The sequence below is a fragment of the Bufo gargarizans genome, chromosome 3 (assembly GCF_014858855.1).
Source record: "Bufo gargarizans isolate SCDJY-AF-19 chromosome 3, ASM1485885v1, whole genome shotgun sequence".
NCBI lineage: Eukaryota > Metazoa > Chordata > Amphibia > Anura > Bufonidae > Bufo > Bufo gargarizans.
This window is the reverse complement of record NC_058082.1, coordinates 409380707-409404684: the sequence shown is the minus strand read 5'-3', so window position 1 is coordinate 409404684 and position 23978 is coordinate 409380707. Positions and strand designations below refer to the sequence as shown.

General features: G+C 42.0%; 1 protein-coding gene across 2 annotated transcripts in view; it reads left to right on the top strand.

Moving 5' to 3' along the window:
• The first annotated feature begins 1632 nt into the window (after window positions 1–1632).
• The window catches only part of LOC122932833 (complement decay-accelerating factor-like), a 37435-nt gene continuing 15089 nt past the window's right edge, over window positions 1633–23978 (top strand). The window contains exons 1-4 of one of the 2 annotated variants that reach the window (XM_044287468.1): window positions 1633–2771; window positions 5321–5400; window positions 6405–6581; window positions 9726–9917. In XM_044287468.1, the coding sequence (XP_044143403.1) occupies window positions 2626–2771; window positions 5321–5400; window positions 6405–6581; window positions 9726–9917 (595 nt within the window). In that variant the 5' untranslated portion in view covers window positions 1633–2625. The remainder of the gene's footprint in view (window positions 2772–5320; window positions 5401–6404; window positions 6582–9725; window positions 9918–23978) is intronic. The other variant, XM_044287466.1, reaches the window with a different exon arrangement.

The following is a 23978-nucleotide window of genomic DNA, read 5'->3' as shown; positions in this document are numbered from 1 at the left end:
AGAAAAGTTTTAAGTTCGGAAACTTGGACTGGTTTCCACCGGAAAGGCTGGGCATAAAAGCTTCCCGGGTTAGCGGTGATAAATTGTGTGGCATACCTGTTTGTTTCGGCCACAACTATGTCTAAAAGCTCCGCAGTCAAGAACAGCTCAAAAAATCCCAGGGCCGAACCGATCTGAGCCGTCTCAACCCGAACTCCAGACTGGGCAGTGAAAGGGAAAACTACAGGTGCGGCTGAAGTTGGGGAATGCCAATCAGGGTTTGCCAGCACCTCTGGGATTCTAGGGGCTCTACGGGCACGTCTTTGCGGTGGCTGCGACGGGGTCACTACTGCACGTGCCACCGTACCAGCTTCAACTGCCCTTCTGGTGCTCGCTACTTCACCAGGTTGTACGGCAGTGCTGGTACTAGGTCCAGGGAGGGCTGGGCTGCTGGTGTATGCCTCACCACGTAATCCGACAGCACCAGCCCCACTCTGCTGCTCTTGAAGCGGATCCTGCGCAACCTGCGGTCTAGCGACACGGGGCCGGGTACGCCTGGTGGTATCAGGGACCTCAGCCTCCTCGTCCGAACTTTGGGTCAGAGAGCCACTGCTTTCTACAGGTTCGTATTCTGACCCGCTGGATTCATCAGATGAGGGTTCCCACTCCTCATCCGACTGGGTCAGAAGCCTGTAGGCCTCTTCAGAGGAATACCCCCTGTTTGACATGTGGGCAACTAAATTTAGGGGTATTCCCTGAGACTACCCAAGAAAAAAAAAAGCAAGCCTGTCTTACAAAGGGGAGGCTAGCGAAGTACCGGAGGCCGCTGCGGTTGATAAAAAATATCAAAACTGATTTTTTTATCGCCGCAGTGCGTGTAAAGTGAATGTGCAGTGATCAAAAAAAAATTTTTTTTTTGTCACTGCGGTGGGGCGGGTGTGGGCGAACGCACGTGTGGGCGACCGATCAGGCCTGATCGGGCAAACACTGCGTTTTGGGTGGAGGGCGAGCTAAAGTGACACTAGTACTATTATAGATCTGACCGTGATCAGTTTTGATCACTTCCAGATACTATAAAAGTACAAATGCTGATTAGCGATACGCTAATCAGCGAATAACGGACTGCGGTGCGGTGGGCTGGGCGCTAACTGATCGCTAACTACCTAACCAAGGGACCTAAACTATACCTAAAACCTAACGGTCAATAACAGTGAAAAAAAAAAGTGACAGTTTGCACTGATCACTTTTTTCTTTTCACTTGTGATTGACAGGGGTGATCAAACAGGTGATCAAAGGGTTAATTGGGGTTCAGGGGGGTGATCAGGGGCTATAGTGTAGTGTTTGGTGTACTCACTGTGAAGCCTGCTCCTCTGCTGGATCCAACCGACGAAAAGAACCAGCAGAGGAGCAGGCAGCCATATAACAGATCATATTTACAAATATGATCTGCTATCTGGCACTTTGATTGGATTTTTTAAAAATCAGCAACCTGCCAGCCACGATCATTGGCTGGCAGGTTGCTGACGAAATGGTCCTGAACGAAATGCCGGCGCGAACTGCGCACGCGCGGGCGCATACTCGCGTCATCTCGCGTCTCGCGAGATGACGCGTATATGCGTGACTGTGCGCCAGCCTGCCACCTCCGGAACGCACATGTGCGTTAGGCGGTCCGGAGGTGGTTAAATACGCAAGCCGGCCTACAGGTGCGTTCCAGCGTGGAGCGCAATCGACCACCACAATCACAACAATGGCACATTTTTACTTTGTTTTTCTGTGTTTCTTGCATTTTAACAATATGCACGGTTTTTAACTAATTGCACCATTTCCATTAGGCGCCGCGTGATACGCGCGTCATGGGCGCCTTGTTGTGACTTGGTGCTCGTGCGCAGGGTGAAGTTGGACCTGTCTCCATTGTGTGAGATGCCATGGGCACCGCAAATAATCATAAATAAGTAACAGCCTTATATTTTTAAATTATGTCATGTTTGATGATAAAAGGAGGAGGTGCTAGGTTGATCTCTTGTCCCCGGAAGAAGCATTTGTGGCGAAACAGCGTTGGGAGGAGGCGGCTGCAGAGTCGGCGTGCTACAGATGGTATTTATATAGATCGATTTACTAGTTTTGCCCTTATTTATTTACTACTAATGACCCATATGTGGCTATTGTGCCCTGGCTGCTACTAATGGTTCTATTGGGCATAGCTGTTTATGATCCAGTGTTTGACTACATTCTGATGCTGACGGACTCTGCAGTTTCCTCTTTGTCCTCTCTTGGGGGTACCACCTGATGCTATATATGTTTACATGTTTTTACATATTATATGTATTTAATAAAGTATACTTTTATTATGATTAATGGAGGTATCATGTTTTATTTGTGTGGGATAGATCTTTGATGATGTCTACTATATTCTAAGATGCATGTTAAGCTTTAGATTTTCTAAGAGATCATAAAGAATTATATATGCAGTGAAATCTCCTTGAGATGGCCACCTAAAATTGAACTAAGAAGCGTTAGAGGGTCGGGGAAGAAGGGTTACTTTCAAAGATAGAGGCCAAAATGCATAATTGCATAACATGAGGTGCAACTGAAAATCTGGAGGTAGTCTTCTTAATGAGGTAGTCTTTGGGAGAAGTTTCACTTTACATGTTTCATCAGCATTTAAGAAAATCTTTTAATGTATTATCATTTACAGGAAGATCTTGTGGACTTCCTCTGAAAGTAAGGAATGCATTATTGGAAGCAAAAGACTTTTTATTTGAATCAGAGGCAGTTTATAAATGTGAAAATGGGTGAGTTGAATCACAATGTGTGTTACAGTTTTTTTCTACAGCTTTAATTTGAGCAGCCATTACAAAATTATTTTGGTTTATAAACGTTTTTCAAAGCTAACTAAATGGAAAATAGATGGATGCTTTTATATCCAACCTGGCCACAGTCTATGACTGGTATTTATGTATATTTCGCATGTTCACTAATACTCCTCATTCCTCTGGTCACTCCTCCCCATTTTCTAGGGAAAATTATGTGTATTTTGTATGATACAAGACACGGAGCCACCTACAGCATAGTATTATTAAAGAGCACTGATTGAAATTAAGATGTAATGCAGATAACAAAGGGTTCTCATAAAGTCAATTACATATAGAAAAAACAATTGACAAATGAAATTGTGGGGCTTTGATTGGTTGCTATAGCAGTCTGAGGCCTTGTGAAGACTCCCAGACCTGCTGTAGCAGACTGACTGCTATGGCAGAGTTTAACTACTGCTACGGCTATGACATGAGGCCTGTCAAAATCCCACAGCCTGCAGTTGTAGTCTGTTGCAGTATATGGTAAAAGCGACCAGAAGATCATATATTCAAGTCCCCTAAGGGGACTACAAATTGCAATAAAAGATGGTTTTAAAAATAATAAATAAAAATTTATGAACATGGTGAATGGCACTAACGGAAAGTAAACTCAAAATGAACAATTTGCTGTTTTTCTGGTCATGTTGCCCCCCCCCCCCCCCAAAAAAAAAGAAAAAAAAAGAAATTGAATAGAAAATGATCAAATAGTTGTATGTACCCCAAAATGGTACCATTAAGAGCTACAGTTCGTTCTGCGTATGTGGCATGCATTTGGATTCAGTCCCCCTGAGTCAATACTTTGTAGGACCACCTTTTGTTGCAATTACAGGTGCAAGTCTTTTGGGGTATGTCTCTACCAGCTGTGCACACCAAGAGGCTGAAATTCTTGCCCATTTTTCCTTGCAAAATAGCTCAAGCTCAGTCACATTGTACAATGTGGTCTAGTCAAAAATGCCTTTCTTCTTCTTCCCACTCTTCCATAAAGGCCAGATTTGTGGAGTACAAACAACTAATAGTTGTCCTGTGGACAGAGTATCTCACCTGAGCTGTGTGACCAGAGTGACCACGGGCCTCTTGGCTGCTTCTATAGTTAGTGTTCTCCTTGCCTGGGCTGTCAATTTAGGTCGACAGCCAAGTCTTAGTCGGTTTTCAGTTGTGTCATACTCCTTCAATTTTAAGATGATGGATTAAACAGTTCTCCTTAAGATTTTCAGAGCTTGGTATATTTTTTTATAACTTAACTTTGCTTTACACTTCTTCACAACTTTATCCCTCTCCTGTCTGGTGTGTTCCTTAGTTTTCATGATGCTGTTTGATCACTAATGTTCTCTAACAAACCTCTGAGCTTTTAACAGAATAGCTGTAGTTATACTCAGAATAAATTACACACAGGTAGACTCTATTTACTAGTTAGGTAACTTCTGAAGGCGACACAGTACAAGGGGCTGAATACAAATGCATGCCACACTTTTCAGATTTGTATTTATTAAACATTTTGAAAATCACGTATCATTTTATTTTCAATTCACACATACTTGCAACTTTGTGTTGGTCTATCACATAAAATTCCAATAAAATAGTTTTTGATTGTAACGTGAAAAAAGTGGAAACGTTAAAGGGGTACTGTATAAATACTTTTTCAAGGCACTATAAGTATTTGGTACTGTGTTGTATTGCCATAATTGTACTGACCTTCTGAATAAGAACGTCATGTCAATTTATATTTGTACTTCTTTTTCTTCTACTTTTTGTCGTTAAGTAAAACAACTTGCAGAAAGGAAATAAATGAAAGCACAAAAAAAAATTGCTCTGGCGCTTAAAGGGAATTTGTCACCATGAAAATGCAATGCAAGCTACAGGTAGCATACTAGAGAGCGAGAAGAGTTGAGCAGATTTTTAGATAGTTTTGTGGGGAAAGATTCAGTATAACAGGCATTTCATGTATTTAAAATCCTGCTTATTCAAGGAAAAGGGTCTTGTCAGTGATTGACTGCCTTCTCTCTATGACTGTGTATACAAAGATAGTTTTCAATCACTGATATGACCTCCTGCTGGACTTCAAAGTCTAGAATGACCAGGAATTTAAATTTAGAAAATACAAGTTATAGTGAATCAGTCTGCTCAGCTTCTTCTGCTCTATAACATGGTGCCTGCAGGTCAAACACCATGTTCAACGTGACAGGTTCCCTATAAGGTGTTAAAAATTAGGTGTCACCTCAGACTTTCATGACCTGTATAAAAGGGTGCAATCACTGAATAGAATCACATATTTTATATTTGAAAGTTCTATCAAGTAATTAATCAGCCCAGAATGTAAACTACATGTGTGTATAGATTCAAAATAACTGATGTTCAAGGGTGAACATTCACTTTAACATTAGATCAAGGAAGCAAAAACTGTATAATAAAAGTTTATGTTGCATACATATGCATTTATAATTGACTGAACAGAAGCAGATAAAAAAATGTGTTTGTTCATTTCATTTTAGATACAAAATGGCTTCCCAAAGTAATTATCTCAAATGTGGATCAAATGGAAGATGGGATGGTGTTTTACCTATATGTGAAGGTAAAAATGTGGACTTATCTGCCAGGTTCCTTCAAGATGCTAAAGGGGTTGCTGATTTCAAAATAAATTGCAGAAATGACATACACTGACGCAAAATGAAATTAGAAGCTGCTAAATCACTGCAGGGTTTACCTTAGCCCACAGTGAGAAGCCCTTCTCAGTGCCCATGGGTGCTGATGTACACAAGTTGCAGTGTTCATAGTTTCTCCATATAGGGCTGTGTCCCCCACTGGGCAGGAACTGATATTGTTCAGTGCAGGTGCTAATACAATACTTGTACTGTGTGTCCTGTTTACTGCACATGTGCAGCAGAGACCACAGCCAACATTTTACCTTGGTGTCAAGTCTCTTAAAGAGGACCTTTCACCACTCCTGACATGTTTGTTTTAATAGCTTCATACATTCCCCATGTAATAACAATCCTGTTATTCTTATGACTATGCTGTGCCATTCCATTATTATTTCTACTAGAAGTTATGAATGAATTGCTATTAGCCTTCAGTAAGGGTACAGAGGGGAGGTAACCAGTTGGGTCTGTGTACCTGCACAGTCTCACTCTATGCAGTCAGTGCTGCCATTTTCAGTCTGTGCAGGTACACCCCACCCCCCCTCCCCCCCCCCCCCCCCCAACGGCTTACCTCCCCTCTGTACCCTTACTGAAGGCTAATAGCAATTCATTCATGACTTCTAGTAGAAATAATAGAGGAATGGGACAACATGCAAACATAAGAATAGATGCGCCAGAATTGTTATTACATGGGGAATGCATGAAGCTATTAAAACAGGCATGTCAGGAGTGGTGAAAGGTCCTCTTTAAATTTAGCGGGGGAGTGACACATTTAGGTTACCTGAAGTGCATTTTCAGGTTTTCAGTGCACTTCAATTTAGTACGGAATTGATGTCATGTAAAAATAAGTCCTTTTTTGCTAAAATGTGATCTCTTTCGGATGTCTTGTTTTATTACTTTATTTTACAAAATGTAACAACATTTTCATGGTTTGTAGCACAAAAATGTTTAGCACCTGGGGACATTAAAGATGGATCGTATAGCCTGAAGAAGGAAGAGTATACTTATAACGAATCTGTGACGTACAAGTGTGATACATTACAACTTGTTGGAAAAGCTTCATTAACCTGTACAGATGAAGGAAAATGGTCATCAGATGCACCACAGTGTAGAGGTTAGACATTTACCCTTACTTCTCTCTCTGAAAAATATAACATCATGTACAGTATGTACTGTATGTCTACAGTATAGGTCTGACCTGGATTCAATTTGTACTCAAATACAATACATAACCCATGAACAAGAGTAGTGCTGTTTCTGGGGAAAAACTTTACAGACACACAATTTTAACCTACATGACAAAGCTAATTTTCTCCATATTTTCACCCCTGTCATTATGAAAGTCATACATTTCTTGTTTTTCTCACATTTTTTTTTGTAGGGGGAGGGGCAAAAATTATGCAATCATTTGGGGTTTTGTTATGGCATTTACGCTGTGGTATAAATATGTTCAGTTTGTTCTGTGAGTCAGAATAAAGGTATGGCAATACCAAATGTATGTTTTACTACTTTTTACTACTTTTCTCTAGAAAACTATATTGAGAAAATAGGGGGTTATTTACTAACAGAAATGAATGTATATTAGGTGTATTTCAATCTGCGACTATTCCCCTCTCACACCAGGTCTAAAAAAGTGGGCGTGGCGTCATTTTCTACGACTATTATAGGCGTAGAAAATGGTCTAAATCTATGCCAGCAAGGAATCTTTTTGTGGGATGAATTGATGTTTTCATGGCCACCAGTTTAGGATGCATACCAAATTTTGATTGTTTTTTATTACTTTTTTGGGAGGCAAGATTAATGCCCAAAAAAAAACAGATTCTGGTGTTGTTTATATTATTTTATTTATTATTACTGTGTTCAGAGGTTAGGTTAAATAACAATATATTCATAGTTTAGGTAATTATGGATGTGGAGATTACAATTATTTAGACTTTTTTCAAATTATTTTTGACTCAATAAAACAATTTTGACAAGGGAAATATTATTACTCCAAGTAAGGTACTTACACTCCAACTTTATTGCAGATATAATACATTGCAATACTTTGTTTTGCGCCTGTCAGTGTAATGCTAATAGGTATCCTTAGTAAGATCTCCCTCTCTCTTGTTTATATAATTCCAACATATTCTGCAATGTTTTACAGACATTGGTGGTCATTGATCAAAGGCCAGTATTTTATGCCGGTCTTTGATCCCTCCTGCACTGCTGGAGGATGCACGTAGTTTACGAAAAGGTACAGATCTTGTCGTAAATTAGACACATCCTCTGGCAGTCCATGCATCTAGACTATAATCTACCCCAGCCCCTGACTGAGGTAGATTTCAGCCATCACTGATGCCAAGAAACAGGTAAATGTTGGTGAATTTGCTGGGCCCCACGGCCCCACCCCCTGCTATGCCCCCATCCTGTCCCTAGCACTCTCCAATGGTGAAGACAGAGTAAAGACATTGTGTTCATTTCAATTTATGTTCACAGACATTTCAGAAGTCACAGAACGGGGTCTTGTAACTTTTTACTCCAAAAGCTGGCATAGGTATCATGCTGAAATGTTCCAGATCGTCATTACTCACTGTCCCCAGTCGGGCTCACAATCTAAATTTGTATTCAGTATGTCTTTGGAGCAAGGAGAAAAAGCAAACTCCATGCAAGAAGCTGCCCTTGGTCAGATTTGAACCAAAGGTCCCAGTATTGCAAGGCAACAGAGCTAACTACTGATCCACTGTGATAGCACATACACAGAAAATAAAATAAATCTGTGCTCTTTCCAATAGCTATTCAGTTCTTTTTATTCATAGATATTAAAGTATAAATTCAATCCAAATATAATAGTGGTCCTGTTGTCACACCATGCTGTTATCTATGGTATAAGCTATACGTGACACCTCCTTTTTTTTTTGAATTGTCCTGAATATCCATGAATAAAAGGAATGAGTAGTGATTGTGTAGCGGACTATCAGTGACATGGGCTAGGGGTCTCTTTAAGGGAAAGTGTATCCCTTGCCCCTTAGGAGATTTCTACAAAATATGTCCCTCTTATAGAACAAGTAATCATGACGCCAGTTGCAGTTAAGCAACAAGGGCATGGAGTCCCCTTTAAGGATGGTGGTTTTGATACCCGGAGTAGGAATGCCAGAGTGGCGTAGGTGGGCCCACAATGTCCCTGAAAGTGTTGTATGCACGTGTCACAGTGCTCCTACCTGGATATCCTTGGATCCCAGATGTGGTTGTCTGTTGCAGTGCAAAAGGGGTAGCTAACTTGGATGATGGAGGAAGTAGAATAAATGGAGTCCAGACCTTGTAGTAACGTTGAACACAGCTTTACTTGGCATAAACGGTAATCCAAGCAGTTTACAGACTTGGTCTTGGTTTCCAGCAGATTTGGCATGAAGTTCTGGCAGGCAAACACTTTCAGCCCTGCTACACTGTCAGAATTATATAGGAACTTTTCCTTTAGCTTTTTGTTGTAGGCTGTTACTTAGCTTTCTGTAGTCTAACTCTCACTGTAATCCTAGGAAACTTCTTGTTGGCTTTAAGCTTACTTTGGCTTGACTTCTTAGGCAATGCAAGCCCAGGAGGGGACATGCAACCATGTATAAACTCACAGGCAAGGCCTGTCAAGGCAGGGCAAGGCCTGCTTTCTCCCTTAGCAGGAGAAGAGCTACACATGCAACCTCTTACCCTGAGGGGTAGACGTAGACTCACCTACACTAGCTAACACTAAGACTCCTCCCTCTCTAGATAGGGGAATAGAATGGATGAAGGGTTCCATTCTACGTTAGTACAGCTCTGCCAGAAATGCCGCCACCCTGTGATAAACCAGGTAATTGCATGAACATGAACAGTTTCATAGGAATAAATACATACATTTTGCAGGATCTGGCAATAAGTATATATGTGATAACACAGGATGCACAATTAAAGATAGTAGGGGCCAGACAAAGGTGGTAATGCCACTCTAGGGCGTTACAATTGTAGACTGGAGTTGTTTATAAAGAATCTGGATTGGGAGCCATGCTGTTTCAGGAGGAGCCCAGGTGTACAGTATATTACAGCTGGCTTCTTCTGCAGATAGTGGAGGCTTAGCTTCTGAGTCCTCCCCATCCATACAATGTAACTGTGTGTTGAGATGCAGCAGATCACTCACAATCTTGGGTAAGGAGAAAGAATTGCATGCAGAGTGTATACAGAGGCTTGTTACAAGCTGATAAATTTAAATGTATTAATGACTGATATTCTCTTACTATTTCTTTTACAGCTGTCTGCACTTTTCCACCTGAACTTGACTTTGCAGTGGTGGAAGAAGAGTTTATCCACCAGGAGTTCTTTGACATTGGAACAAGTGTGCAGTATAAATGTCGCCCAGGTTTTGTTCCTATCACCAGCAAGAATAATAACATAACATGCCTGAGCGATCTAAAATGGTCACATCATGAGCAATTTTGCACATGTAAGTCTAATTTCTTATCACGTTTCTTTGTATGTATTATTATCTATATAATACATTTAAAGAGGTTGGCTAGTTTATGGTTAATTTTAGAAATTTTAGAAACCTTTAGTCAACTTCCTAATAGGGTGAAACAAGAGTGCCTGTGCCTCTGTCCCCTACATTGCAGCACCAGTCCCTTGTCATGACAGTCTGCTCCTGTGTGCACATAATGGTCCTACCCGTGACATGGCTGCTGATGGAGGGGAACATAACTAGAGCCATCCATTAGTGGCCTTCATAGAGTAACACTATGCATGGCACTGTGCATGCACTAGTTACCAAAGCCATGGAGGCTGCTTATGGACAGGTCTAGTTACGTTCCACTACATCAGCAGCCATGTTTGGGGAAGGGTCATAATTAGGCTTGAGCGAATTGACCTTCGAATCATAGATCCGAAGTCGATTCGTTCAAATACTTTGATCTTGATGCTGTTTCCGTACAGCATTAAAATGTATTGGCACTGTGGAGCCAAACTTCGTCTCGCCCAAAATTTGCTCAAGACTTCAGTGAATTACTACTGTATTCATATCTGCGTATTTAAAGACAATTTAAAATAGCCAGTGGCCTTTGGTACTGGCTGGTACCTTGGTACCAAAGCCTTCGGCCTCATGCACACGACCGTTTTTTTTTAAGGTCCGCAAAAAGGGGTCCGTAGGTCCGTGATCCGTGACCGTTTTTTCGTCCGTGGGTCTTCCTTGTTTTTTGGAGGATCCACGGACATGAAAAATGAAAAAAAAAAATCTAAGTCAAGTTTGCCATTGAAATGATAGGAAAAAACGGACACGGATCACGGACACGGATCACGGATCACGGACACGGATGCCAATCTTGTGTGCATCCGTGATTTTTCACGGACCCATTGACTTGAATGGGTCCGTGAACCGTTGGCCGTGAAAAAAATAGGACAGGTCCTATTTTTTTCACGGCCAGGAAACACGGATCACTACTTCGGATTGCTACAGTATGTTAAATAGTTTTTAAGTACACACATATGAATACAGTAGTAATTCATCAAAGTCTCAAACTTTGGTTCCACGGAGCCAATGCATTTTAAAGCTTTATGGAAGCATTAAGCCTTAAAATCAAGGTATTTGAAAGAATCAATTTCAGATCTATGATCCGAAGGTCGATTCGTTTAAGCCTAATCATAATGTTTACACAGGAGTGGTTTGTCAGCACAAGCGGCTGGCGCTGCAAGGAAGGGGACAATAAGGCAAATGCTCACGAAGTATCCTATTAGTAAGTTGACTATAATGCTGGTTTCAGCACATTTCTAAAATCAACCAAAAATTTGCCAATCCTTTTAAAATATGAGACTAATTTCCTATTCAGATTTTCTTTTACACAGGAAATTAGTCCCATATTTTAAAAGAGTTGGTAAATTTAGAATTAATTTTTGAAATTAGCTGAGATTGACAAAGTATAAACTGCACCCTTTATTTTGGGTTCTGTAGCAGGGTATATGTTGAGGCAAGGACACATTAAAGAGGACCTTTCACCACTCCTGACATGCCTATTTTAATAGCTACTGTACATGCATTCCCCACGTACTAACAATTCTGAAGAATATATTCTTATGGCTCTATGTTGTGCCGTTCCTTTATTATGTCTACTAGAAGTTATGAATGAATTGCTATTGTCCTTCAGTAAGGGTACAGAGGGGAGGTAACCAGTTGGGGGTGTGGGGTGTACCTGCACAGTCTGAAAATGGCAGCACTGATTGGATAAAGTCAGTCTGTGCAGGTACACCCCCCCAACTGGTTACCTCCCCTCTGTACCCTTACTGAAGGCCAATAGCAATTCATTCATAACTTCTAGAGCAACACAGAGTCATAAGAATAAATGCTCCAGAATTGTTATTACACGGGGAATGCATGGAGCTATTAAAACAGGCATGTCAGGAGCGGTGAAAGGTCCTCTTTAACAATGGGTGTCATCTCACCTTGCTGCGATACAGGCTGCCAGTCTGGCCCTCTCCCTCCCGGTGTTGTTTCTACCACTTCACTGGTTACGGAGCCTTTTTTCCCCTCTATTTCTGTTTCATTCTGGCTTGGTAACAGTCATATAGATGCTGGATGTCCTCCAGTGGCATGTCATTCCAAGCTCTTTCAACTTGACCCATAGTTCAGCTAAGGCTACTTTTTACACTAGCGTTCGGGTGTCCGCTTGTGAGCTCCGTTTAAAGGGGCTCACAAGCGGACCCAAACGCTTCCGTCCAGCACTAATGCATTCTGAGTGGACGCGGATCCACTCAGAATGCATCAGTCTGGCGGCGTTCAGCCTCCGCTCCGCTCAGCAGGCGGACACCTGAACACTGCTTGCAGCGTTCGGGTGTCCGCCTGGCCGTGCGGAGGCAAACGGATCCGTCCAGACTTACAATGTAAGTCAATGGGGACGGATCCGTTTGAAGATGACACACTATGGCTCAATCTTCAAACGGATCTGTCCCCCATTGACTTTACATTGAAAGTCCTGACGGATCCGTCTGAGGCTACTTTCACACTTAGAAATATTTTAACAATAAAATGCAGACGGATCTGTACTGAACGGAGCCACCGTCTGCATTATATGAGTGGATCCGTCTGAGACGGATCCGCTCTGAACGCAAGTGTGAAAGTAGCCTAAGTTGGTTGTTGGCTGCTATCCATTAGAGATCCGTTACCCCATCCAGTCCCAGACATTCTCGATGAAGGAGAAATCTGGTGATTGAGCTGACCAAGGGAGCTGCTGGATATCCTGAATACTATGTTGTGTTTCACGGGGATTATCTTGTTGGAACACCTTATCTTCTGAGTCAAAAAAGGTAATAGTACTGGTTCCACAATGTCCTGGACATACCAAAGGCTGGTCAATGTTCTCTCCATGAATAATAGGTAATGACCATGGTAGCTAATGGTGCTGCACAATATGACACCTGGTATTGGTTCTGTGCATCTCTGTACTGTGTATGATCACAATAGACATTCTGACATTCATGCAAACTCTGAAGGTAGCGTATTTTTGGTCCATGTACACATAGACCAGAATCCCTGTAGTTTTTTGCTTCTTGATACACAAACAGCTTTCATTCCCTGCTGTTTCAAGACATCAGCTAATTTTGTGACCAAAGGGGTTTGACTCCCCACATACTGTCTAAGCTGGCCCCTTTGGTTCTTCTCCTTAAGCTGCAACATCAAAATAAGCCCTCCTTTCATTCTCCCTAACTGTGTCACCTATTCACTTGACCACAGCTCTGTTTGGCATCTACACTGTATTTGGTGTTCTCCTGCGACTTTCCTCTCTGCATTCTTACATAGGTCTGTGTTTCCAAGGTAAATTACACTCCTAAACATGTATTTAGAAAATATGCTGGTTTATTTGGATATCAGAGCGGGTCTGTTATAGTAGATTTACTTTAGTTGCCTAGCCCTGATTTCCAGGTGCAAGTGTTGTTTAACTTTCCATACTCTGAGAGCAAATGGAAGGTGGGTAAGGCAGAGAATTAGTCACAAAATTTTGATGAGGGACGGGGATAGGAGAGGTCAGTTCACATGTTGCTTGATAATGGTAGTTTAGTGTGCACAGGCACTATTCACAGATGGGGAGATGATGAAAGGTTAAGTGGTCAGATGTGACATGTGGTCACATCATAGGTCCCTAGCTAGGAGTCATGACGAGGAGCATTATTCTGATGATTTAGCTTGAGGGAAAGGAGCAAAGAGGCATGGTTTAGACAGTGTGTGGAACAGGGCCAAACATCTTTGGTCACATTTAGCTGATGTCTACACACAGCAGGAAGTGAAACCTGTTTCCTGTTTGTTGAATATCCCTTAACCCCTCAGTGACCACCCATACACCTTTTTACTGCGGTCACTGAGGGGCCTTGGGCTGGAACTCCGCCTTTTCACAGTGGTGCTTCAGCCCAAGATAGCGCTAAAAGGATGAGCTGGAGCTCTCTGCCCATAGCTACCGGAGGTAGTTGAAGGCTCAGGGCAATGATCAGAGAAAGGGACAATTGGTCTCTAATATTGTAATCACGGAAAATGCCAGCAGCAGAGCTGCTGGAAGTAAACTTTTTCCCTCCACCTAAGAGAGGAGGGAGAAAGTCTCCGGTGCCAGGATCGGGTTCCCCAGAATCCCGATCAGGGAAAGCTGAGTCAAATCCTCACAGCCTCCCTCCAAAATCCAAGATGGCGACTGAGCTGCTGGCAATAACATTACTCTTTCCTCTCACATAGGAGAGATAAAGCCAAAGATGCCCTGATTGGGTCCCCCAGTACCCCGATCAGGGCAAGATTTTTCCAATTTCCCCCTGTTGGAGCACACTCTCCCCCAATAAAAAAATAAATAAAAAAATGCAGGAATGCGCAGTAGTTACTGGGCTCAGGATCTGCCTGCAGCACAGTAACGATCAGGGACCATTACTACTGGTCCCTGATCATGTGATCTCTATGATAACCCTATATAAATTTTTATGCTCTGACAATTCAGTGAATCAGACACCGCTTTAAAGGCGGAAATTTATTCAGATAGCAGGGACTCTAGCTCCGCCTCTATTCCTGGACCCTATAGCCCTATGATAGTAGAAGTCGCCACCTCATCACATTCACCACCTGTTCCTGTCCCTTCCACTACGTGAGTTCCTGCAACTTAATTTCCCCCCCAAGTACCCAAATTTTTACCTACTCCCCAAATAAATTTGGAAGTCTCAAATTTTACCCCTTATGATTTTTTCTTATTTGTTTGTGGACAATAAAGTCCTAGAATTAATTGTACAGCAGATGATTCTATATGCCAAACAGTTTGCTGTACAAAAGCCCACATCTATTTATATAAGAAGGTGTCCCTGAAAAAGCCTAAGGGTGGGTTCTCACCAGCGTTAGGAATTCCGTTATAGTGTTCCGTTATAACAGAGTTATAAGGGAATCTAACCGAATTTTAGAATAGAATGCAAAACGGAACCATTTAAGAGGCACTCTATTTTCTCAGTCCTAATATATTTCTATGGGCACATATAACGGTTCTGTTTCTTTCCGTTATGCATGACGGAAAAAAAAATCCTGTTGACAGGACTTTTTGTTCCATCATACATAATGGAAAAAAATGGAACCATTATATGTGGCGAAATATATTAGGATGGAACAAAACCGAATGCTTCTTTAAAGAGTTTTGTTTTACATTTCATCCTAAAGTTCCATTATATTCCGTTATAACTCTAATGGAACCCTATAACGGAATTCCTAACTGTGGTATGAACCCGTGCTTGCCCTAAATATGGGCGTTGTAAAAAAGCCATCTGTCCGATCCTACTGGGCTGCGAGTACAGTCCATTCAACCCTTGTGTTTGAAGCTGTTATGTCCAAAACCTCTATGAAGCCCTAATGCATTTTTTTTACAATTCCTAAATCCCCTCAGAACTGACCCGGCTAAATAAATTGAGACCCCTTATTTTCCTCCTTAGGGATTCATTCTTAAACTTATATACTCCCCAATAAAAAGCTATCTGTTGAAGAATCCCTTTTTAGTTTTAAAGGCCGCCTTTCCTTCCGTCAACTTTATCCCTCCAAGCGTGCCAGATATGGGGTAAAAATATATAAGGTGTGCAACACCAGGCTATACCTACAGTCTGTTTGTTTATGAAGGCAGAGACCGCTATCCTAAACCCCAAGGCTGCCCTGAAATTATTGGTACATCAGGCAAAATTATGTGCGACTTATTGGCACCATTCCTACACAAAAGTTACCATGTGTTCACTGCTAATTTTTACACCAGTATGCCCCTTTCTAAATCCCCCCATGCTGCAAACACAGGGGCTTGTTGGACAGTCCAGAAAAATAGGTGGTGTCCAAGTGTTTGGAGGAAGGAACCATCCTTTGCCCTTGCAAGTGACCAGCTGCTTGCAGTGAAGTGGAAGGACAGGAAGGATGTCTACATGCTGACCACTGTGCACGCAGACACCACAGTGGCAGTTAGGGAGAAGGGGGGTTGCTGCTGAAAAACACAAACCGATCTGTGTGACAGACTACAACAAATTTATGGGAGGTGGGACCAGGCTCTTTAACCTAACCTGGTGAAGGGAAATAACAGGGCCTGGTATAAAAAGGTAGCAATATACCTTCTTCAAATTGCTACTTATAATAGGTTTGTTTTATTTAAAAAGACCCAATGAACCCTCAGCTTCCTCAAGTTCCAGGAGAAGGTGGTTGATAATCTCCTGTTTGAGTCCCCGCACCTGGACAAGACTTTGAATCTGAGGACATTCAAAGGCTTTCAGAACACCACTTGCTTCACCCAATCCCTGCCACTGCCACCCAGAAATATCCTCAGAAATGATGCTGGGTGTGTAGCTAACATGGGAGGAGGGGGAATACCCGATTTTACTGCCCCAGTTGCCCATCAAGACCTCTGCAATTACCCCGTTGTAGCATACGGTTTCTAATTAATTTTATTTAATACTAAAAAGGAAGGGGGGAGGTCTTTATAGGAAGTAGATTTATTCTCATTTTCAGCTTAGTTTGTGGGCTTTCCAGGGAGTGAGGGATCCTTTTAGGGTGTGTTGTGGAACTTTTTTTTTTTTAGACAAAATGTACCTTTTCTGTTTTTTTTTTTTTTTCTGAATTTTTTTTTTTATGACTATGTCCTGCCACACAAAGCTGTAAATTCCATTCACATTACTATATCATGATATTGACATGATATTTTTTTATTCGGGGGATCCCTAATAATGAGATGTTCCTTACCAGTACACTAAGGGCTTTATTAAGAATTTGTTTTTAGTAGACCTCTTACACCCCACAACACATCTACAAATACTGACAGCATTTTGGGGATTAGTGACCCATTACTGTTCTACAGATGGTTCTGGACACTGTTCTTTTATATATTCTGTAGGTGATTGGTTGTTTGTGTACATAGGGGTTTGTACCTTGCTATGCAGGGACCTGTTCTAGTGCACTGCATCACTTGGCACATTTGTCTCTCTCATGTAGGGATTAATGGGGCTAAAGAGATGTTGTACGACCAGTCACTGTCATTGTATGTCAGCTTGTCATTATAACCCTACCAATGTTCTTGCATCAAACTGGAATTTGCAACATAGATACATTTTCATCCATTTTCTTGGATATGTTGCCTTTCACTACAGTACTTTTTTTTTCCCCCTGCAATGATCTATTTATTATATGTCACACCAAAACGCTGCTCACAACAGCATCAGAATGACAACTGCTTTGTTAGGGAGACATAATCATATGTACAGGCAAATGCGTTTTTAGAAATCTGCCTCCCTTATAAGTGCACAGCTTCACTTTTCATCTGTACGTGCAACAAAGATAAAAATGTGGCGTATTTATTTTTAAGACAGTAACAGGGTTACCTATCTAAAAATATGTAAAAATGTATTACCAATTTGAAGAAAACCATACATACATATTATTTCATCCTATAATAATTTTGCAATCAACATGCTCACTACACCACTAGATGCATGCTTTATGGGATCTACTTTTTGAAATGGGGTCATTTCTGGGGGGTTTCTATCCTTTTGGAAGCTCAACACCATTACAAGTGTGCAATGAGGCCTAAAACATTTTCAATTTATTTTTTGAAAGCTACTGGCTGCTCCTTTACATTTGGGCCCTGCCCAGGAGAAATGGGGTGATATATTTTGGGGTATACTCCATTTCCATGTGCTCTGTATAAAAAATTGCAACTTGGCTTGGTGCAGGAAAAAAATATGCACTTCAACAATTTTAAAATTAATGTTAAAATTTTAAGTCTCCTAAATTTAAAAAAACATTTCTGACAAAAATATTGAATAGTATTTATGTAGATATGTGAAATATTGATTATTATATTTTTTTTTTATAAATATACCCAAATGTATTGGTTAAATTTTACCACCTAAGTAAAGTACAATATGTGATGAAAAAAACTGTCAGAATTACTTGTATGTGCAAAACCTTTACGTGGTTATTCTCTGCTAAAGTGACACATGTCAGATTTCCAAAATTATTAAGGTCCAAACAGGCTTGGTCACTCAGCTTTGGTTCCGACTTGTACCTCAGAAACAAAGCCGAGTTTGGATCCAAGTTTTAAAATGTTTTTTTTTTTTCAGTTTAAAAATCAAATACAGAAGTTATTCACCAAAGTCTTGCGAGACTTTGGGAATAACTGACTTCACCTCGTCTGAGGCTGTAGATTTAAACACTGTATGGAGACGAATCTCCATACAGCATTTTACCAAAGTTTTGAATGACGAGACTTCGGATCTAGGAGCCGAAGCTTGCTTCGCTCATCACTATTTCCAATGTCATGGGTTTCAAATTTACTGGAAGCTCACAGCCTCTGCAAATCTGACCTAGTTTTAGTAGCCCCTTTCTGCTTGCCTAAACAATTAGATTCCTAGCTTGGTAAGTCCCATGCAAAGGTATGCTGTTTCCTGTTGTCTACCCATGTGCCAACCTTTGCCTGTTTATCATTGTGACCATTAATGTTGATCACAAATATTCGAATTGCGAATTTTAATTGCGAATATCGGCACTTCGAGAATTCGCGAATATTTCGAATATCGCAAAATATATTCGTAATTGCGAATATTCGAATTTTGTGAAAATACCAGTTCATGCGAATTTTATGCAAATTTTCGCAATCAAGAAAATAATGCCTGGAGATCATGAATTCTCGAATATATGGCGAATATTCGCCCAAATATTCGCGAAATATCGCGAATTCGAATATTGCCTCTGCCGCTCATCACTAGTGACCATGTGCTTTGCCTCTTCCTTCAGTGCCTTTCACTGGTGTCTCTGACCTCCGTTAGTCAGCTGCTTACCACATTAGGACTACTCCAGTAGGTGGCGGTCTGGTGGTCCCCTGCAGTGAAGTACAGATCTTTGTACAGGGCTTTAAGGGTGAATACCAGGGATTTGACAGGACACAGGTGCAAAAGGCATAGTCTAAACACAGTCTAGGATCACAGCAGGCTAGGTACCTGCATAGTCCAGGCAGCGGTTCAAAGGGCGGGGCAGGCGGCAAGAAGCAAAAGTGGTTGACAGGCAAGGTACAGTATACAGGTATCAGGAAGAGAATTATGGACTTGCACAAGTCTGGCTCAACCTTGGGTGCAATTTCAAGATACCTGAAGGTGCCTCGTTCATCTGTACAAACAATTATATGCAAGTACAAACAAGATAGGAATGTCCACCCATCATACCGCTCAGGAAGGAGACGGGTTCTGTGTCCCAGAGATGAATGTGCTTTGGTCCAACATGTGCATATCAACCCAAGAACAAAAGCAAAAGACCTTGTGAAGATGATGGCGGAAGCTGGTAAGATTGTATCAATGACCACAGTGAAACGAGTACTGTAACAACATGGGCTGAAAGGCCACTCTTTCAGGAAGAAGCCATTACTCCAAAAGAAACATATCAAAGCCAGATTAATGTTTTTAAATGCACACAGGAACAAAGACCTACATTTTTGGAGACATGTCCTGTGGTCTGACGAAACTAAAATTGAACTTTTTGGACATAATGACCATCTTTAGTTTGGAGGAAAAAGGAAGAAGCTTGGAAGCCTAAGAACACCATCCCAACTGTGAAACATGGGGGTGGCAGCATCATGTTGTGGGGTTGTTTTGCTGCAGGAGGGACTGGTGCACTTCACAAAATAGATGAGGAAAGAAGATTATGTGGAAATACTGAAGCAACATCTCAAGACATCAGCCAGGAAGTTGAAGCTTGGGCAGAAATGGGTCTTCCAAATGGACAATGCATACTGACAAACTGGTTACAAAGTGGCTTAAGGATAACAAAGTCAAAATTTTGGAGTGGCTATCACAAAGCCCTGATCTCAATCCTATTGAAAATTTATGGACAAATCTGAAAAGGCAGATGTGAGCAAGGCGACCAACAAACATGGCTCAGTTACACCAGTTTTGTCATGAGGAATGGGCCCAAATTCCGACCATTTATTGTGAGAAACTTGGGGAAGGATATCCAAAACGTTTGACCCAAGTCATACAGTTTAAGGGCAATGGTACCAAATATTAATGAAATGTATGTAAACTTTTGAATTTGCAGAAAGTAATAAAAATGCCTTAAAACATTCTCTCTCTCTCTCTCTCTCATTATTCTGGCAATTGGCAAATAATAATAATTTTGGTAATCCTAATTGACCAAAAACAGGAAAGGTTTATTCTGATTTCATGTCAGATATTGAGAAAAACATGCATATGTGTCTTTTTATAGTGTATGTAAACTTCTGGTTTCAACTGTATATGGAAGAGTACGGAGGATAAAGACAGAAGCTGGAGGTCAGTAGGAGAGGGACCACTCTGTATAAGAGAGGGGATCATCATGGGGATCAATATGAGAGAAACTGCAGGGGTGGGATTCAGCCATTTTGTTCCAGTTCTCTCGATTAAATTACAACTGGATTGCAGAAATGTTTGTGTCACGGACGGTGTACAGGAAACAAGGCAAAGCAACATGTATAAATGACTCGCTGGATCAAAAAGCTAAGGAACCAAGGGAGACCCCTGCAGAAGACCTGGCACTTTCCCTGGCTGCTCAGCCTATGCAAAGATCCTAATGGTGGAGGTTTGCATATCCACGAACCTTGACTATAAAGCCCTGAGCACCCTACAATAGTGAGGGGACACGACCACCGGCTCCCTACACAAGATACGGAGGGAGTCAGGGTCACCTGGTATCCAGCAAACAGTAAATAACAGATAACGGTACAACACTTAGCTTTGTAGCAGACAGGAGAACAAGGTCAGCATGCACACACACTCCAGGAAGAAGTATAAGCCGCCCAGAAAAGCATTCTGGGGAGGAATTTAAAGGGAAGCAATTAGTCCAACACATGACAGCTGAGAGAGGCTAACGAGAGGAGGAACTGAATACCACAACACAGAAACTCAAGGAGGAGGTTCTGAAAGGCCTCTGTCAGAGCTTCTCAGCTGTCTGGTTGTGACAGTTTGCTGGCTGAATCTTGTGCTAGTGCTCTATGATGCTGTCAGTTGCTGATAGCAGTTTACAGCACCTTTGATCTTTTGTGACTGAGACCGCCTCTTTTGCCTGAGCAGCCGGTCGCACATGCGCGAGCCGCTCCATTCATTTCTATGGGAGTTCCAGAGATATTTAGGTACAGCACTCGGCTATCTCCAGAACTCCCATAGATAGGGGATATAGTGGATAGGGAATAACTTTTACCAACCAGAATACCTCTTTAAAGGGGTTCTCCGGCTTTTAATATTGATGACCTTTCCTCAGGATAGGTCATCAATATCAGATCAGCGGGCATCCAACACCCGGCACCCCCACTGATCAGCTGTATGCATGTTGCACGTGTCATCTCTCATCTCTTATTCTGCTCGATGCTGCTATGCCTACAGTTTTGTATGATCCCTCGGTGCTCTGTCTCTCGATCCCTGTGGATCTGCAGCCAAAGAACAGAGTCTTCTTCAATAGGTGGCAGCCTGGTTCAGATCCCTATATAGAGGTTAAAGGCGAAGACCATGGAGACAATAAGATAACACCTTTAGGAGTATCCCTAAGCCAAATTTATTCAGTGGCAGAGCAGATCTATATTCACTTCTGGAATTGTTCACTCATGCCATGGACAAGCTGGGATTTGGACATGTTTAGATAGCTGACTAATCAATGCAGTCGCTAGAAGAAACTTCTCCAGTATCTCAATATGATTTCAACTCATTTGGACTCCTTGGTGATAACAGTTCCAGCTATACCTCCTCAAGCTGTGTCTTTACAGTTCCCTCAGTCAGCTTCCTCCTCCTCCTACCACTGTCTCCATGTTATGACTAAGATCCTAAGACCTGTTGTGGATTCCTAAACCAGTGCAACCTCCACTTTAAATTACAGGCTCATCAGTTCCCTGCTGACCAGGCCAAGATTGCCTTCCTGATGTCCCTCCTGTCCAGAGAAGGTTTCGCCTAGGCAACAACCCTTTGGAAGTTTGGTGACTTTCTGTATAATCTATGGGATTTTTTTTGCCTACTTTCAGTAAGGTTGTTGAGGAGCCTGGCCAGATGGCCCTTGCAGCATCTCACTCAGTCCATCTCCGTCAGAGCAAGTTTACGATCGAATAGAATGCCAACCAGTTCTATACCCTTTCTTTGGAGTTGTCCTGGAACAACAAGGGCTTGGTGGGACTTTTTTGAGATGATCTGACAGGTCACATTAAAGATGAATTAGCCTGTTGCAATATTTGTCATAACTGTTTCTTTTTCCATCTACAGAGCTATGTTGGGGCATTTTTGGACACAGCAATACCAGTGTTGTTTATTTTGTATTGTTTATTTTTATTTGTAAAATTGAGAAAGGGGGTGATTTGAATTTTTAATATGTTTGGTTTATTTTAATTTTTTTGTTCACTTTTTTTTTACTTAACTTTCAAAAAATATGATTTTCACTGACTGCCTGTGAAGTCATGCTTTGGGCTTGGCTTCACAGGAAGCTCACTATGACAGACCTGGGAGCCTTCACAAAGCTATCATAGCAACCAATCAGATTTGCGTGATTTAGATGCAGGTGCTCAGATTGGGGGGAAAAGGGAGCCCCCTCTGTTGAACTCAACAGATCCTGCAATCTTTATTGGCAGTGGCATCTTATGGGTTAAATGGCCGGGATTGGAGTCAGCTCTATTCCTAGTCACTGCCAATGTGTGTCAGCTGTATTATACAATTGGAACCTGCCATGAACGGAGCAAGCTCACTATGTGAGCCTGGTGCATACTTCCCATTAATGCTTATGCCATACAGTTACATCATATAGCATTAAAGGTTTAAGTTTACTCTATATTTTTGGGGTGGTTACTTATGAGGTGCTGGAGTAGATCAATCCAGTATAAGTTCTGCCTGCCACCATGCCTTGGTAAACCCAACTCTTTCCATGTGCCTCATCTCAAACTGTTAGGGTCCATTCACACATCCGCAAAATGGGTCCGCATCCATTCCGCAATTTTGCGGAACAGGTGCGGATCCATTCATTTTCAATAGGGCCAGCATGTGCTGTTCGCATCCGCATTTGCGGATCCGCACTTCCGTTCCGCAAAAAAATAGATCATGTCCTAAAAGGCATTTTCTATGAGTGATGTCCGTGGCATTTTCTACGATGTCCGTGGCATTTTCTTCGAGATGTCCGTGTTTTGCGGATCCGCAAAACACATGCGGACGTGTGAATTGACCCTTAGTACTCAATTGCTACTTTGGACTTCTGTCACTACTCCTATGTTCACCAGACTTAGGGCTCGTTCACACCAACGTATTTTGCGTTCCGTATACGGGCCGTTTTCTGCATTCCGCATACGATCTGTATACAGAACAATTCATTTCAATGGGTCTGCAAAAGATGCGGACAGCACTCTGTGTGCTGTCCGTATCCGTTGCTCCATTCCGTGGCCCCGCAAAAATTTTGAGTCCTGTCCTATTCTTCTCCGTTTTGCAGACAAGAATAGGCATTTCTATAATAGGCCTCCTGTTCCGTTCCGCGAATTGCAGAAGGCACGCCGGCACCATCCGTGTTTTGTGGATCCGCAATTTGCGGACCGCAAAAAAGGCACGGTCGTGTGAACGAGTCCTTAAATACGAGTTTGAGGTAAAGAGTATCTTGGATGTTAACAGGGTTGGAAAAAGAACCTGGGCACTTGCCGAGAACATCAAGGCACAAGGAGAGGAGTACTGAGGAGAGGCATGAGGAGAGAACTACTGTGAAGCTGGTGGTCCATGGCCACGGCCATTATCCTGTTCTCAGTGGGCATTGCCAGAAGAGCACCCAAGTGGTGAATCGGATAAGGTCCTTGCCTTGCTGCTCTGTCCACTCTACGCTGGTCTGTGACTTGCTCTTCACCTGCAGTACCTCTGTCTGTCCATACGGCATGTGGACTTACTCAGGCTTCTAATCTGCAAACAGCAGGTTTGCCTCTGCAGTTGTGCCCTCCTGAATGCAGTTCTGTTTCTCCATGCCAGATGTCAGTTCAAGCAGGAAAGAAATATTTTCCATGTTGAAATTCTGAAA